The sequence below is a fragment of the Zalophus californianus genome, chromosome 16, assembly GCF_009762305.2.
Source record: "Zalophus californianus isolate mZalCal1 chromosome 16, mZalCal1.pri.v2, whole genome shotgun sequence".
NCBI lineage: Eukaryota > Metazoa > Chordata > Mammalia > Carnivora > Otariidae > Zalophus > Zalophus californianus.
In genome coordinates this window covers 50,279,980-50,297,246 of record NC_045610.1, presented here as the reverse complement: position 1 = coordinate 50,297,246, position 17,267 = coordinate 50,279,980, and the positions used below count along the sequence as shown (strand labels likewise).

The window sequence follows — 17,267 nt, the reverse complement described above, 5'->3', positions numbered from 1 at the left end:
TCAGTAGAGGCAGGCTCTCTGTTTTGTTTTGGGCGCAGCTGCACCCTCAGCACATAGTAGGTGCTCAAGGGACGTCTACTGCCCAGTCACCTTGCAGCCTCACAACGGTGGCAGGAGGCGCAGAGCCCCAGGTGGGGACCAAAAGCCTTGCCAGAGGCCACCTGGCTGGAGACGTGGCCACAGGGAACCCACATCCAGACTCCCATAGGAACTCGACGTCAGCAGGGACCACGATGCTGTTCTACTGAGCTAGACTAGAACATAAAGCCAGATGCTGGAAATGGCCTATGGGCACAGAATCGACCAGAAACTGCAAATGAGGAATGTCCTACTTGAACCTGTTGAACACCTTGGACCGGGTAACCTTGAACTGTCCTTGAGACCCTGGCCCCGTCTTTGGTGTAGAGGGCAAGAAGTCTCCCCACCTCCCAGATATGCTGTTCCATGAGGCCTCAGCACTGGTCCCGTGTCCTCAATATGGGATTTCCAGATACCCAGGCTGGAGAGAGAGGAGTCATGGGAGCAAAGGAAGGGCAGCTGACTTTTTCTGAGAGAGGAGATGGGAGGAGGGATGACTGAGTAAAAATGTGTCCTCGTTGATAAGGGAAGTCAAAAGGAAAGAGAAGATGGCCGTGGCTGGCGTTGCCACTAAAGGCAGAATGAGAGGAAATGGGCTTTTAAGTCCGAAAGAAGAAAAGCACTGCCTGCCGGTCCGAGGGGACCCATGGAGTAGATGAGGTTACGGACTCACCCAAGTCTTTAGAACAGTCCAAAGTTCCCCGCTCTCTGGGGTGCTTGGGCCGGGTTGCTGCCGCAAAGCAGGGCGGGCGAGGAAACTTCTCCCGGGTCCCCTCCTAGCTTTCAGAAACCCGGTGGTAAGAAGGCGCCCTAAGCCCTTCTTGGCAGGGACAGGCATGGGGAGGCCGAGCGCTGGTGCCGGCTTAGCTCCCGGCCAGCAGGGGGCCACGGTCAAGGCACCGCCTCCACGGACATGGGGTGTCCACCTAAAAAACACCCGGCTCCAACATGGCCATCGGCAGGAAATTCTTCCATTCTCCGAAGAATCAAGGGCACCGTAATTTGGGGAGTTACTAGTAATCCTCCAAAAAACCAGCTGCCGAGGAAAACAGAGCTGTCGGGGGGGCTCTTCGTTCTTCTGCGGTATTCACTGTGACTTATCGTCACGCGGCGTTGGGGTGTCTACGCCTCGAATGCCCGTCCTGTGCAGCCAGACTGGAAGCTCCATGAGGGCAAGGACCTGGTGTGTCTTCTCTGCGAGCGGCTCCCCAGTTGGTGGAGCGTGGCAGAAGCTCTAGGCTTTGCGGAACTTCCTTAAAAGACCTGGGGCCATCTGATGGGTGGCTGAAAAGTGTTTTCGTCTAAGAGGCATTCATACCAGATCAAAAGGGCCCAGTGGCCCTAAAGAGCATTCAGACACTGGCTGCTGTCTCCGTGGTAGTCACTCAGTGGCCAATGTCCTGAAGTCAACCACTTCGGGGAGCAAATGACTCAGTAGAAATCCCTCCTCCCTCCACAACCAGAAAGACACCGAACTCAAATCCCGTGTGTGCTCACAGCTTTGCACTCCTTGGAGTGGATCACAAAACACATGGGTCCCAAAATAAACCTGTCCTCCCTCGCTTCCAAAATAGAGGGCTCCCTGTGTGACCAGTCATTAAAAATGGAATATACTGCCCTGAGCTCGCTTGACTGCAATAAAGCATTCGGATTTTCCTACAATCGTAACAGAGGAGGGAGGACAGAGCAGAGGAAGGAGGCAGGGTCGTGGAGAGAAACAGAAACTCAATTTTTAAGAACCCGGAATGTTGTCAAAATCTCTACGCGATTTTAAGAAAATGGATTAGAGCTCTTTTCTTGTATCTTAAAGAGAGAGAGAGAGAGAGAGAGAGAGAGAGAGAGAGAGAGAAACGACCATGCTGGAGTAATTGTACCCAGATGCTTTGATTATTTTCTTCGGGACTGGTGTGCTCCCACAGTTGCTGCAAGGATTTTAAATTCCGACAGAGAGTCGAGGCCTACGGTACTGATTCTGAACTAGGCAGGCATCCACAGACCTCCGTTTGCAACGTCCATGTGCAAAGAGCTTTCGGCTGTCAGGTAGCAGAGGCTCCTGGCAAGACCTTCAGGGAAGGGAAACTGTTTGCTGGCTTTTCTACCCCCCCCCCTCCCAGCTTATTCTTCTCTCTTGTCTTGATGCCAGTGCTATGGCCCCGGCCCCCTCCCCATACACCAGGGCCAAGCCGCCCTACGGAGAGCACAGCAGACCTGACCTTTGGGGCCTCCTTCTGGGCCCCCTCTCCAAACAGTGCAACTTGACAAGTATTTGTTTCTAAAGCTATGCGCTTAGAGCTTGCCAAAAGCCCTCTGACAATGTGCTCCAAAGTCACTGCCCAAAAGGCAACCTTCTCCTCAAGAAGCATCTTCTAAGGCAAGATGGGGGGGGGGGCGGGGCGGGCGCTCAGTGAGGGGTCCAGCACTCAGGTGGCCCTGGGCAGCTGAGCCATTAGAAACAGGCCAACTCTTACAAGTGCATTTTTAGCAAAATGCCTTCCTCAGAGACCCCAGCCTCTAACCGGAGGATACCGCTCCCAGCATTCTCTTTCCTGTGGCATCATTTTCTTTGATAACTGAAGCCAAGCTTGATTCCAGTGGCTTAGCACAAAAACGGGCCTCCTCAGCGAGCTCTTTCAGAGAACAGGAAGCACTTGGAGCCGGCAGAGGGCCATCTGCTAGGCCCGACTTATGTGAAGGGAGACCAGAGGAGAGGGGGTGCAACGGGAGGCAGAGGAGACCTGCTTGGCAGAGGATGGCACCAGGGCCAGGGCGGACAGGGAAGGACGCAAGGGAGCACTCTGTGAGCCCAACACGGTCTCCTTCCCAAAATACATGCCGGGCTGAGCTCCTAATCCCACAGCCCCTCCACATACACCTCGACACTCTGTGTCTGCGTGCTGGGGCTCTGACACGCGCTTCTACCAACGGGTCACGCCGGCTCTAAGTTATTTATAGAGCCCATCAAAAGCCCAGGCATCCCACTCAAGCACTCACAAACCAGGGCCCTTCCCTCCGAGGATAATTCCTGCTCTTCCGTTCCAACTATTTATATTAAACCTGACACCAAATCAGCGAGGACACAAACAAGTCATTAAAAAGGAGGCCTCCTCTGAGTGCCCAAGGTAAACACAGGGCTTGGAAGACGGGCCAGCGCTCCTGGTACCCAGCTGCCAAGGCTGCCCCTCCACAGCTAAGGCAGGCAGACCCCCCCTGGGCAGGACTCGAGTGTTCGGGCTCATTCATGTTACCAACTTCTGAAGGCCATCCTATCTGCCACGTACCTTGCCTGATGAGTGAGTGTAGTGGAAGGGGAGGCAGACCTGAACGAGCTGGATGGGATCCCTACATCCCAAGAGCTGGCTGAAAAGACAGGCTTCAGTTAACACCCAGAGAAAGTGGAGGCCTGGGAAGGCGGGCGGACCACTCTAAAACCTTACAGGGAGTACGGGCGAGAAGCCGAGAGGCACTCTCCGAAAGTGAGATCCTAACCTGCCTGCCCTTTTCACATATCCACTCCTTATCATGATTAAAGGATACGAATTCTAATGCTTTACAAGTGTTCAGAACATTTTCCTTTACGCAGGGCTTTCACGCCCATTATTTTGATCCTAAGAGCAACCACCTATGACATGAGCAGGAGGGATGGTGACCAGTCATCGTACAGAAGGACACGTGGGGCTCAGAAAGACTTCCACCCAGGTAGTGATGGGTAGACAAGGCTGGAACCCAGGCCTTGGAATAATCTGGGACTCCTCCAAATACACCCTATGTACACTTGAAGATCCTGCGTGTTCAGATGAAATGGGATAGGTCCTAAGTTCCCTGTGATGACGCCCAGTTAAGACGTGCGGGCTCCGCGTAGTGCAGGTAAAATACTTCATTGCAATCCAACAGTGCGAAAAAGCGCACACAAATAAGAGCATGGCGACTCCAGGGGCGGATGAGAAGGTGTCACCTATAGATCAACGAGGCCCACAGTCCACAACCAAGAGGGCAAGCACTGGAAACACAAGGGATCTCTGGCCCCCGCCCCCAGGATCTCAAAAGCTTCACAAGAGTCATCTCGGGGAAAGTTTAATCCTCGTACTATCCCAGTGGAGGCCTCTGGAAGGGGGAGGGGCACACCCAGGCGGGCTCTCTGCTGCCCACCCACAAAGGGGAGGGGTCGCAGCAGGCTCCGGCCTGGGAGCACTTTCTCTTCGGTGATATCCCAAACCACACACAAACCCCGGACGGTGCTGCTGACAAAGGGGACACTGTTCACAAAGGGGGCACTCTGGGTCCTGACCCTGGGAGACACAGAAGCTCCACTGTCGGAAAGCCCCTGGAGTGGCAGCCTTACCACAGGCCTTAAGTAGTCTCAGCTACGGGCTGCCAAACTGGAGAGCAAGGAGACCAGCACACGTTCACCGGAACATTCACCTAAATGTTACGAGGCAGAAGCAGCAGGTGCCCGGTGACTGCCCGGCCCAGTATCTTGAGCCAGAGGCTTAAAGATGCTGAAACAACTCCTTTCACGTGATCCTCTGCTTCCTTTCAAAAGCCAATCAAGTTCCACTTGGGTGTAGACCAGATGTCTGAGTGTGGGTGGGTAACCGGGGTGCGTGAGGCTGTAGGAGCGCCCTCTGGTGGCTGGAGAATGAGCTCTTTGCACCGAGCGGAAAAAGTCAACTCTCTGGGCCACCCCTACATCACGGCTTCTAGGCTCAGCCGCGCTGCCCTGCCCCTCTTGCTCCTGCGGGACACTGGAGGCCTGACCCTCCAGGGGGAGGGCAGTCTCCACAGAGGCAGCCACCAGACTGCATCCCCGGTGCCAAACACACGAAGAAATACACGATGGAGATAGCAAGCTAAGCCATTCGAGAGCAATCAAGTACCCACCACCCCTCCCAAGCAACGGATCTAGACGTGAGAGGCTCAGGTTGGATCTGGAAGGGGAGGGAGGGAGAAACACAGAAAAACTCATTCTAACAGGAGGTCTGAAGTTGCTGCCCAAGGTCAAGCATCTTAAGACTTGGCCATTCTGTAAAGGACTGCTGATCTCTGAAGCCTCAAAAAGGGAAAGTACTCCAGGGCCCCGTCCTCTCTGTCCAAGACTCTTCTCCACCAGCACTAAGCAACACAACAGTCAACGGAAATCTGACCCTCGGGCTGCAAGCATGTAAAACCTAGATGAATATACCAGCGGACTCTAAAGCTAAGGGTCCTTTACTCAGGAAAGTCACGGGACCTTCCCTAGTTAGGAGGGTTTCTTGCCGGGCAAATAACCTAAGGCTACAAAGAGAACCACGACCTCAGTTGTGAAGCCAATTGCTGGCTCTTATCTTAACAGAAGAGTTCAGAAGATCCCACTTACCTCCCCCCCCCCCCGCCACGTCCAGTGGGTGCGCACGATATTCCCTGTGCCTCCCCAGCCACATTCATTCCTCTGGCTACTGATCAGCGGTGAATGACCCCTTCCAAAACTGGTGCTTAGTGTATTCGGTGACTCAGAGGCATCAAAAGCTGCTGTCCTTTCTCTCTCCCTCTCAGCCTTCTAAGACTGGTCCAGGATAATAAGTAACCCGCATTAATGAATACTGCTTGCCAGTTTGAAGTTAGTCCTGGAAGACTGCAGGTTTAGACTTAGCTGTGTGTGAAGCACTTCTCCCCACTTTAAACAACGAAAAGCCAAGATCAAAGGGTACATGGCCAGCAGTCCTAGCTCTCAACAGACCTTTGTCAGCCTCAGCAGCCTCACCATCCCACCACCCGCCCCACTTAACTCAAAACATCTGCAAAGTCCACACCGTCCCCCAGCCCCCGGCCCCCTCCCCGGACGGACAGGCTTACCTGTATCCATTTTCAACAGCCTCGGTGGACCTCACGTTCGCTGTAGCCCTCAGGGTTTTGCTGGACAAGCCAACCACAGTGGGTGACAGTTTGCACTTGAAGTCAGCACAAGCCCACTCCTCTTCCTCGTTCAAGGTGGGGAGATAGCCACACACGACCTTGAGGCTCCCCAGTCCCCCGTTACTCATGAAAGCTGTGTTTTCTCCCCCACTCCTCACGTATTCGAGGTATATATCAGAAGTCAAAAACATCTGGTAGGCATTTTCCTCCATCACCGACTGGATCTCAGTCTGTGCCTGGTCAAACATGATGGAATCAATCTGCTGCTTCTTGATGCCGTCTCTTATGTAGGTTTTGGTGGCAGGTTTCAGCTGCTTGGAGACGATGCTGTTGTTCTCAATGTACCTTTTGTAGATCGCTTTGGCTACCCGTAAAGTTTTGGTATCCTTCAGGTTCATCTGCCTGAATCCATTGCAGGCAAACCAGAAGTCTAAGGTATCCACGCATTTGTCCCTTTCCAGGAAAGTGCGGAAGAGATAAGCACCATCTTGATCGCCCAACAAGCAGTGCAAAGACTTGGTCCACCTGGTCAGAGGGGAATCCGGGGACGCCCGCCCCTCGGGCTCCCCCAACCCATCCTCGTTCCGCCTGGCGTTGGAGGACACAGGCATGGGTTTGGTGACCTGGCCCTTTCCTACCCCGGGCTGGCACGGCGGGGTCTCTCCTTCTTCCCCCGGGACCGGGGGCCGGGGGGCATCCTCGTGGAAGCTGCTGCTGGGGTCTGGGAGGCGCGGCACCAACACAGCACTGCTCATGGTGAGGGAGTCCTCCGCCCGGAGTTTGTTCTCTTCCCTCAGTTCCTCTCAGCAATCAGCGTGGTCTCTCTTGCTCTCTCAAGTCAGCAGGGGCTCATCTGAGCCTCCTTTCTGGAAAGAAAAGGAAGGGGGGAGGTAGGGAGAGAGAAAGGGGTATTGATCTAATCAAAACCAGATCTACCCAACATCAAAGCAAGAAAGTAAACAGGCTTTTCAACTCCTCAAATTCAAATCAAGCAACCCAGCTATCTGCGAGGTGCTCATCTAAAGTATCAGACGCTGCTTTTTCAAAGGCGAAATCTGAGCTCCCTGCACAATTGGGGGGGAGGGGCGGGGCAGGTGGGCTGGGAGCGCGGAGGGTGGGAGGTGGGGGCGGAGGGGCTTGGAAGGTGTAAGACTGGATCTTCCAAAACCCCCCTCGGCCGGGGCGCACGCAGGGCAGCCTTGGCTCCGCACGGGCTCCGCTTCCCTCCCTTCCCCTCCCTTCCCCTCCCCTCTGCTCCCCTCCCCCGCGACAGCATCAACTCCAAAGACGCGCACACGGAGCCGCCCGGCTGTGTGCAGGTGAAACCAATTTCGGTAAATTTCCCCACTCGGCTCTCCGCACAGATAACTCGAGCTCCAAACGTGCCCTTCCCCGGCATCTGGTTCCCATTCCCCCCACCCACCCCTTCCCTCGGCGCTCCCCCTTCCCACTCCTTAAAAATTCTGAAGATCCTCGACCAAGAAAGAAGCCCGCCCAGCGAGGGGCGGAATGGGCTCCCAGCTGGAAAACGCCCCCCTCCACCCAGATGTAAATGTTCGCTGCGCCCCCGCCTCCCGCCAAGAATCCGGCTCAGTCTACACCTCTGTGTTCCCCGCTCTCCAAAACCAGAAATCAACTCACTCAGACAAGACTTTGATCTTCAAACTTTGAGAGAGAAGCAGAGAAGCCTCGGGACCCGCCGCCCCCTTCGCCCCCACTCCCGCCCCCAGCTCACCTCCCGGAGTCACCAACCCTACAAAACCGGATCAGAAACCGTCTCAAGCTACCACTGCCTCTGCCAAGAATCCCAAACTCTACTGACCTCAATCCTGTCTTTTTTCCAAAAGAAAAAAGTCTTATCTAACCAATAAACAAGCCGCTTTTCCTAGCACGGGAAGGATAAAACTAAGGGGGGCAGGGGCGGGCCGGGGGGGTGGGGGGATGGATGGGGCGCGACCCCGAACGAGGGGCCTCTCAGGCCGCGGGGCTCGGAGACTCGGCCGGCGGAGTGGCGGGGCCGCCGGTAGCGCCGCGCTGCCCGGGCGGAGGGAAGGTGGGGCGGCCCCGTTACCTGGAAGACGAAGGCGGCCCGAGGCCGGGCTCTCATCTCCGCCGAGCCCCACCGGCCCGCCCCCCCCCGGCCCAAATCCAACCGAACGCGTCCAGAGCCCCGGCGAGCGGGTGCCTAGCGCGGGGCCGGAGCCCCGGGAGGCGCTCGCGGCACCCCGAGTCCGGGCGCGGGTCGGTCCCCGGCGCCGCCGCTCGCAGAAAAGGCACGGAAAGCAGCAGCCTAGTCCAGAAATGGCGACGCGCGGAGTCTCTGCCTCTCCGCAAAAGGGGCCGGGGTGGCCGGGGGCGCGGGGCCCGGGCGGGGAGGAGGGACGCGGGGGACGCGGGCGACCCAGGCTCGGGCCGCTCCTGCGCGCAGACTGAGCCTGGGCCAGCGCTCGGGGCCCCTAAGCGCGGACCGGCGGCCGGGAGGGGAGGAGTGGAGGGGGGGGTAGAGAGGCGGGAGGGGAGGAGGGGGCGGAGGGATAGGCGGGGGGGGGTGGTGGGTGGGAGGAGGCGGGGGGGGGGGTGGTGGGTGGGAGGAGGCGGGGGGAGGGCAAGCGGGGGGCGCCGCCAACCTTTCATCCCACCTTCCAAAGGCACTCCCGCGCACACTCACACTCCGACTCACATCCATAACAACGACAGCGACGCGACCCCCGGGGGGGGGGGGCGGGGAATCTGCCCCCTCCCCGCCCCCGCCGCAGCCGCCACTTGCAGAAGTCTCTCCGTCGGGGGCCCCGCCACCCCGCTGGGGAGGGGGCCCCAGGCGCAGGGCGCGCGGGGCGGCCCGGCCAAGCCCCCCGGAGCGCCGGGCGCCGGGCCCGCCGCTCCCCTCCGCGCCCGCCGGGAGAGCGCCCCGAAATAGCCGGCCTGCCAACTTCAAAGGGCCGCCGGCACATCAAAGCGCGCGGGCCGCCCGGCCGCCGCGGCCTCGGCACTCACCATTGATTCGCGCGCGCGCTCCGCGGCGAGACCTCGCAGGCGCCCCGGGCAGGGCCCCGGCCCTGGCCCCCGGATCGGCTCGCAGCGGCAGCCCCGGGCCCCCCCGGGCCGCTCCCGGCGTCGGGGAACATCGGGAGTCGCGCGGCAGGGGAGGGGGGTGCGGGGAAACAGCAATCCCGGGATTAGAGCGAGATCCACCGGGAGGGAGGGTGAAGCGGCGCTCTTCGCCGCCCCTTTTATGCAAAAGACCCGAGTGGGCCTCCGCCCCCGCCGCGGCCGCCCCCGGCCCCTCCGGCCCCCGCCCGGCCCGGCTTTCAACACAGGTCCTGTTTCCAGCAGTCACTCCGCGCACCAAATGTCCTCCGGGCGCTTCCAACAAAAACTGCGCTGTGGATTTAACTGTGCACTTCAAAGGCGCGAGCCGAGCGCACGGTCCTGAAAGGGAGGTACGCGCCGGCCGCGCCCCGGGCCGCCCCCGGTGCCCCTGCCGCCCCTCCCCAGGGCCGTCCGGCTCACACCGCCCCTCCTGGCCCGGGCTCGGCCCGGCCGGGCCCCCTCCCGTCCCCCGCGCCCGCGCCGCCGCTTGGCGCGACCTCGCCCCCGGTCCGAGGGGGGCTTTCTTTGAAGCGGCTCCGCTGGGGCCGCGCCTCCACCCCCACCTTTTACAGCAGGGCTTTCGGCGGGGGAGACGGGCGCCTCGGACGCCGGCCGGCCCCGAAGTCCATTGCAGTGAGGGGTTATTTTTATTTCCCGGCTCTCGGGTTGTTACTGAGTTGCCAGGACCTTATCAAAGCGCAGCCGGCTCCAGCCGACTCCCCCGGGCCGGGCTTGGGGAGCCAGTGATCCCGCCGCGCCAATCACAGCCGCGCTCGGCCGGCCCGCGCCGCCCGCCTTAAAGGGCCAGCGCCCCGCGCCGGCCCGGCCGGGCCGGGCCGGCCCGCCCCCGCCGCACGCTCGGCTCCAGAGTCAATCCTTCCCGTGTCCTTCTCCGCCCCCTGCCAGGCCCCCGCCGCCCCGGGGGCGCTCTCAGCCGGTGTTCCAACTCCGTCTTTCAAGTTCTCCGGCCTCTTTGCTCCGGCTGCCTCCCCCTGCCTGCCCTCGCCCTCCCCAGCCCTGGAAAGCAACAGTTTATTGTAGCATTCTGGCAGTCGCAAGAACTGCAAGCAAGCAGATTTTTTTTTTTTCCTATCATCAAACACTTTTCCACCTCTATTCAAGTTTCCCTGGGAATTTGGGCCGCGAGGATCTTGTAAAGGGAGTTCCGGTCCTGGGATCCACTGGCCAAGTGTCATAGGGCCCACGCGGGCCTGCACACAGAAGGCATGTGTGTGCCCTTGCGCGCGTGTAGCTAAGTGTGGGTTAGAACCACGGCGCGTTTGTGGATGTGTGAAGATGGGGGTGTGAATCCGCCAGCACAGGCCTGAGGCCTGCAGATGGGCTCTGACACCTCGTTAGGAAGCAGGCCTCAGTTCCCTGAAGATTTAACTACAAATTCTCAACCTGGCCACCAGAACCCTTTTTGCGCACATAGAGAACATCTTTCTGTAACAACTGCATTCCCAACACGCTATGGCAGGCATCCCCCATCCTCCCATATGTTCCATATTAAACAGACACGGAATGTCTTTTTTTCTCCTTGATCCGCAGTTTTAATGTATTGAAAACTCTTCACCCGCTGTCTCCTTTGAATGTCACCTCCCCACATGCCGCCAGTAATGTTTATGAGGCGCAACCTTCTCTTCTTACTTAATGGGACAAGAAAATATGCCACAAACCTAGACTAGCTCTTGCCATAGATTGGTCCCTCATTTGATAAGCTATTAACTTTTCTTCCTCCTGAGAAACTTAAAGGTGTCAATCAGATTGTTTCAGTAAGTGAAAAGAGGAGCCCAGCACTGAAGGTGATGGGCGAGGCTTGGGGTATCCAGCTCTACTCCTTTTTCTTTATTTACTTGCTTGTTGAACAATGGATGACAACGCTTTTCAATGCAGAGGTGCCCCTAACCTGCCATTAGGCCTTCAGAACTTTGAAACATGCAAGAAATGTGTCCATTTAGGTTTCCGTAGGAAAAGAGAAGGAAGGTGCAACACCCATGATCTGCTGGAAAAGGGCAAGCAGTAGGGACTGTGCTCTTCCTCCCCCCAGTCCATGGGGCTGTGACAAGGGGCTAGAGTTCTTTGCAGCAGGGGCTGCCAGACTTTTTGGAGCTCCTGAATGGCGAGGTGGGTGGCATCTCACTTCCCAATACCTGCCTGTCTGTGTCCACGTTCTGCCCCTCTGGGTTCACCTGCCCAGGCAGCCGGGCTGGCTGCAAGCCCACAGTCCAGGCTATGAAATATGGCCACCTCCGGGCAAATCGGGAGGGCCGGTACGAGAGTGTGGCGGGATGACTCATCTTTGCCTTGGGACAACTGCTGGGTGTGAGGAAACTGGAAGCCAGTCCACTTCAGGTCGGCTCCATCTAAGCGCCCGGCCTTCCGGAATGCTGGTATGTGGAACCGTGGCCAAGGACACGCCCACCCCCTTCTGCGACCCCACGAGAGCCAGGAGCCAAGCTGTCCCTGTGGTTCCCGGGAGTCTTTAGGCCACAGAGGGTGTTATTACAGGAACAGAAGTGTATATTGAGGGGAATAAATTGCCAAAGAAGTGTCTACAATATAAACAACAGCATCCATGTGCGCGCACGCACACGCACACACGCACACGCACACGCACACAATGTGGGGGAGGGGAGATAGAAAAATCAAAACATCCAAAATCAAAATAAACAATGATCAGAAAGAGGAGGCTTTAAAAAAGGAAGTGGAAACTTGGTCTTCATGGGTGGTTTTCCTCCTCTCCCAGCTGTCCCCACTGACCCTTCACTGCCCCCCAGCCAGCCCTAATCATCACAGGCTCGGCTTAAACCAAAGGCGCTCCTGCTCCCTCATTATGCCAGGGCTGCGGCAGCAGGAAGGAGGGAAGGGAGATAGGGACACAGAGACACAGGCCTGGTTTGGTTTGGATTGTCTCATTAATGACCTCTCTGAGAGCCTGATTTCCAGAACAGGTGCTTGGTCACCTTGGGCCAACGGCTCCCCCTCCATCTCACTCCTGCTCTTTCCCCTTCCCCCTTGACTTCAGATCTGGTCCATTTCCCATCCAGCAGGAGGCTGGGCCAAGTGCAGAGAAGCCAGGAGCCCTCTCAAGCCTCCAGGTCTTTGACTACTTGTTGATAGTGTTTCTGGAAGAGAATCCAAAGTCCTTTGCCTATACCGAGCCCCTTTCTCAAGATAGCACAGTTTTCCATTTTTCCCTTCTCCCTGGCAGCAGTGATATCATGTGACTTGTAATCCTGCACGGTTGCCTGGAAACTGGAAAGCAAGGTGATGGATTTCTGCACATGCTCACTCTTCCCCCCTCCTTTAAAAGAAAAACCTTACAGAGGATAAACAGCCTACTCTGCCTAAGTGCAGACAAGTTTAATAAAGCAGAGAAGATAATTCTTTTCTCTGGGAATTATGTATCAGATTGAAATCCTAGATCCCAGAAAACAGGGACTGGGGACTCCCTGAGAAGCATCTGGCCAGGTCTTCAAACTTTTGTCAGCCCCCCGCCTCAAACCCCTCTGGCGTGGAAGTCACACCAGCTGTGAATTCAGAAGAGCTCAGACCCAGGACATGGTTTTCTAAGATTCAGTGATTTTGTCTTTTATTTCCTTGGGAAAGTGCCATCTTAGACAACGTACCTTTGTTTAAGGAGGGAGGTGGAGAGGGACACAGGTAACCTTTCCTAAGACTGCAGGTCACCTAGCCCTTCTGAGTCTCCCATGTGTTCACCTGTAGAGTGGAGGAAACAACCCTCAGAATCCTGTTGTGGGGATAAGCAATCAGGTAAATGTCCAGCAAGATGCTTGAGATACAGGAGGCCCTCCAAACTCTTCCCTCAATAGTCTGTTTACCCATTCTGAAGCGAAGATGCCCTCCAGTTGGGAGACCCACTCCTGGGGGTGGGGGCCTGGAGGCTACCACAGAGGTCCTGCAGAGGTGAGCCACCCCTGCCATCTTCCCTGCAGGGAGGAGCAGGCTGGGAGGGAAAGGCGGGGGGGGGGGGGCAGTGCTGTGACTTTCTGCAGTCTCTCAAAAATAGTCCTCTCCTGTACCCAAAGTGAAACATCCAAATTTTCTAGCCAGGACTCTTCAAGTGTTACCTGATCCAATCCGCCTTTTAAGATGGGGAACTTAAGCTAGGAAGAGGTGAAGAGAGTTTTCCCAAGATCACTCCGCCCTTGCTGGAGCTGAGCTGAAACCTCCGGAGAGTTCTGACTCCCCATCCACCCTCTTTTCCTCCTCCCGGTGGGGAGAACCCAGGGTAGGGCTGGCTAAGAGGGGGGCCTGAGCTTCTCAAGTCCCTGACTTCCAATGCAGAACTAATAAACATTGATTGCGGATGTTTTCCTAAAAGAATCACCCCAGGGCTTCAGCCTGAAATTCCACTGAAACACCCTTCCTTCTGCCCCTGCTTAGGGATCGCCTTGACCCTTGGAACTGGGCTATCCACCAAGTCTTTTATGGTGGCAGGCGTTTCCACGGGCATCCCAGTGGGCTCGGTTCACCTAGGGGAGAACTGACTTTCACAAAACCCGAGAGGAGAAAGAAAAGAGGAAAAGGCCGACTCCACATCCCTCCGGGCGCCGCCCCCCCCCTTCCTACTTGCTCTCCCCTTAGCAGAAGGCGGACTGGGACGTCAAGGTGGAAATTTTGAAGCCACAAGAGAAAAGGGGAGGTTTCTCTAAGAAGTCCTATCCAGAGAAGTGTTGGGGAAACGTATTTGTTAATAAAATGAATGATAACACATCATTTAAATGTTAAATTTAAAACAGAGCTAATAGTGTAAAACTTCCTAATCTGATTTACTTTCAAGTGCTTTTCCTATTTATTATAAATGGAGCTGCAAACGGCAGGGCCGTTGGCATGTTGCCATTCATCATCTTGGAGTTTGGCTTTTTAAGAGTTGGCCTGAGCTCGTAACCAGAAGAGACCACCAATACTACAACAAATCCAGAAAGAGGTTCTGAGTTTTGACATTTTCTTCTCCATGGTGTCAAGCAGATGTGCACACGGAAAAGGCTGTTTGGGGGAAAGGAGGAGAGACAGAGAAGAGACGCTGGAGTAGCACGCCCCGTGGCTGCACGTGAAACGTTGCTAATAAATAGGTCTACGTTGCCAAGCTCTCTCCGTAGACATTGTTTTCTGCTCCTGATGTTTCATCCTGCTCCTTTGAAACAGCTTCTGGAAAGTGAAGGTTTGCCAAGCTTGGAATGGGTTCCTTTATTCTTTCACGTTAGTTTCTCCATTTGCTCGGAGCATTCCCACAAGCTGACTGAGCGCTTTCTCCCTCTGGGGGGGTGGGGGTGGGTTGCGATTTGCCCCCAGGGGTTGCGGGGTGGCCAGGAGGCTAGGCAGAGCCACAGCTGCTCCAGAACACCTGGAGATGTTCTGGATATTGCCTCCCCGTGGAAGAAACTTCCCTCTGTCATGTCCTCCCACATGCTGCTTTATTATTATTATTTTTTTAAGATTTTATTTATTTGTCAGAGAGACAGAGACAGAGAGAGCGCGCACAAGCAGGGGGAGTGGGAGAGGGAGAAGCGGGCTTCCCGCGGAGCAGGGAGCCCGATGCGGGGCTCGATCCCAGGACCGTGGGATCATGACCTGGGCCGAAGGCTGACGCTTAACGACTGAGCCACCCGGGCGCCCCAACATATGCTGCTTTATTATGTAACCTGCCTTCGGAGCTGACTCCAGGGCCCATCCGGCAGGCACCCTGCCAGCTTCAGAGCACCCGGATAGTATTGCTGGCAAACGTCTTTCGAGAGGAGTCTACACTTGCTGTCTACACTTCCTCCCCTCTCATTGTCTCCTCAACCCACGATAGTCTTTCCCCCCCAAATTCATTTTCAGCCCGGTAAAAGCCACCCTATAGGTAAATACCGTGGGATGATCTTGCTCTGGTTCTGGCTTGACGGGGCCGTAGCCCCGTCTCCTATCCTCTCTGCAGTTCAAGCCTCCCTCTTACAGGACTTTCTTACCAGGAAATCTCGATCTCCTGCTGCTCCACAGGCCTCCCCCCCCACCCCCCCCCCACCCCCCCCCCACCCCGGGCCCTCACAGGCTGCCCTTCCTCTGGGTTCCTTTCCCCTGAAATGTCTTCTGGGCAATCTCCTGCCCCATCCATAGGTCCAAGCCCCATTCTCCAAAGACGGGGCGGGGGGGCCCCCAGACCTCTGCCCTCCCTCGTCATCCTCACCTTGGATGGGCGGCAGGCCACAGCTGTCTCCAATTTGGAATCTTAAAAGGGAACCTACTTTGTCCCTGTTGAAACCAGCCATCCTCCTGGTAGGCAGTGACATCACCAAGCCCCACTGCCTCAGTTAGAAACCTGGACCATTTCTAGATCCTTCTGCTCCCTCATCCATCCCCATTCAGTCATCCAGCTCTGTCGATTCTGCCTCCTAAAAATCTCCTAAAGTCACCACCTTCTCCCCAAATCCACAACCACCGACCAGGGCCCCGGCTCTTCTCATCTCTTGCCAGGAACAGCAGAACATTCTGTTCGCCCAGCCTTCAGTAGAGACCCCTGCCCCTGGGCCCCCCGACATGTTGCCACCACAGACAGCATTCTGTACTCCAAAATGGACAGTATCGTCCCCGGCTTCGAATCCTCTCTGGGCCACATATATCCTCCAGGACAAGGCCCAGAGCCCGTTGTCCGGTGCCCAAGGTGGTCGGCCCTGGCCAGTCTCCAGCTCTGCCTCCTGTTGGCTCCCCAGGCCCCTGCCAAGGGCGGTCCCTCATGGTGGCTCTTGTCCTCTACTCCTCTGTGACTTTGTGCTGGAGATTAGCCTTGGCCAGCAGGCCACCTTCTTCGGCTTCCTCACTACTCCCCTGCCTAATCGCCCCCAGACTGGGAGACACTCCTCTCCGTGGTTCCGTGGCACCTGGGCCTCGCCTCTAGCAAAACACTTCGGCTGATCTACTTCTCTGTCCTACCCACCCAACCGCAGACTCAGAAGAAGGGGCCATGCTTTTTGATACGTGCAACCCTTAGCCAGGTCCACGGCTGAACCACGTTGTGGCCACAGGTGATACGTGAAACACTGGACAACTGGTATGACACGGACACGGACGCACCAGCACAAGACGCCCGCCTGGGTGCTGGGGCTGGGTCATGAGATCCTCGCAGCAGAGTGAAGCTTTTAGCTGCTGTGCCACGGGCGTTGTGGTTGGCATCCTCGAAGTGGACCTCCCATGAGCCCTGTGTCCGGGCACTCTGCCCCATGTCATTGCCTCCCTTTGAGCGTGGTGGGCCTCACTGACTTGCCCCGAACCAACAGAATATGGCAGACGGGACAGGATGTTCCTTCTGAGATTGGATTATAAAAAGATTGTGACTTCTATCTTCGGTGCTTTTTTAGGATCGTGAGGCAGCCCTGTGGAGGGGCGAGGCCCATGTGGCAAGGGACAAGCCCTGCCACCCACCAAGTGGGTGATCTTGGAAGTTGATTCCTACCCAGCCAAGCCTTGAGATGCACGTAGGCCCAGCTGGTAGCCCCCCTGCAATGGCGTGGACCACGTTGAGCCAGAGGTTCCGGCTAAGCCATGTCCAGATCCTGGACCCACAGACTGAGAGGCATCCTTTCCGAAGGGGCGTGGCGAAACCTGCCCCGTTCCTGAGACGTTTGCTCTGTCGACTCACGTGGGTCAAGCTGGGCACCAAGTGGCAGTACATACGGTTACAGAAGCCTTTTCCACGCTTACACACAACAGTGCATTGAGGGGGCATGGCGACAAGCGTAAGCCGGCAATAATTATAACACGTCTGAGGTTCTTCCAAGGTTACTGGATGTTTCTGTAAAAACATATCAGATTTCTCCAAATAGGTTATGAAATGCAAAACCGAAATCGTTTTGAGAGTTTACGGAGTTCCAGGCTAGTGACATTTGATCACACTCAAAAACAACATTTACTTTGCTCCCACCTTTCCCAAAGTTATTGGGGGATTCCCCCCTCGAAATGGAGAGACGGGACTTATTCGTCTAGAAGGTAAATATGTTATTTGTTAGTTATTGCTTCAGATTTAGAAGAGGGAAGTGAACCTTCCCCTTGGAGCAGGAGGGAACCTGGAGTAAAAGTTGCTAAGGAAGGGATCTTTGGGATTCAAATGTGGTGCCCAAAGTAGGAGGAGCTGGGGCTCGTTCTTTGAATGATATTTGTAAAGCCATCCTCAGAATTCCTATCACGGAACTTAGATATGGGGGGAGAGA

The 17,267-nt window shown here is 56.3% G+C and overlaps 1 protein-coding gene across 6 annotated transcripts in view; it reads right to left on the bottom strand.

The window, feature by feature from the left end:
- AXIN2 (axin 2) overlaps positions 1-9,771 on the bottom strand; it is a 33,447-nt gene extending 23,676 nt beyond the window's left edge. For 3 of the 6 annotated variants that reach the window (XM_027567916.1, XM_027567915.1, XM_027567917.1), the window contains exon 1: positions 5,908-6,722. In XM_027567916.1, the coding sequence (XP_027423717.1) occupies positions 5,908-6,722 (815 nt within the window). Of the gene's footprint in view, positions 1-5,907; positions 6,834-8,038; positions 8,340-8,961; positions 9,413-9,620 lie in introns of those variants that run through there. The other 3 variants (XM_027567913.1, XM_027567912.1, XM_027567911.2) reach the window with 3 other exon arrangements.
- Between the last annotated feature and the right edge of the window lie 7,496 nt (positions 9,772-17,267).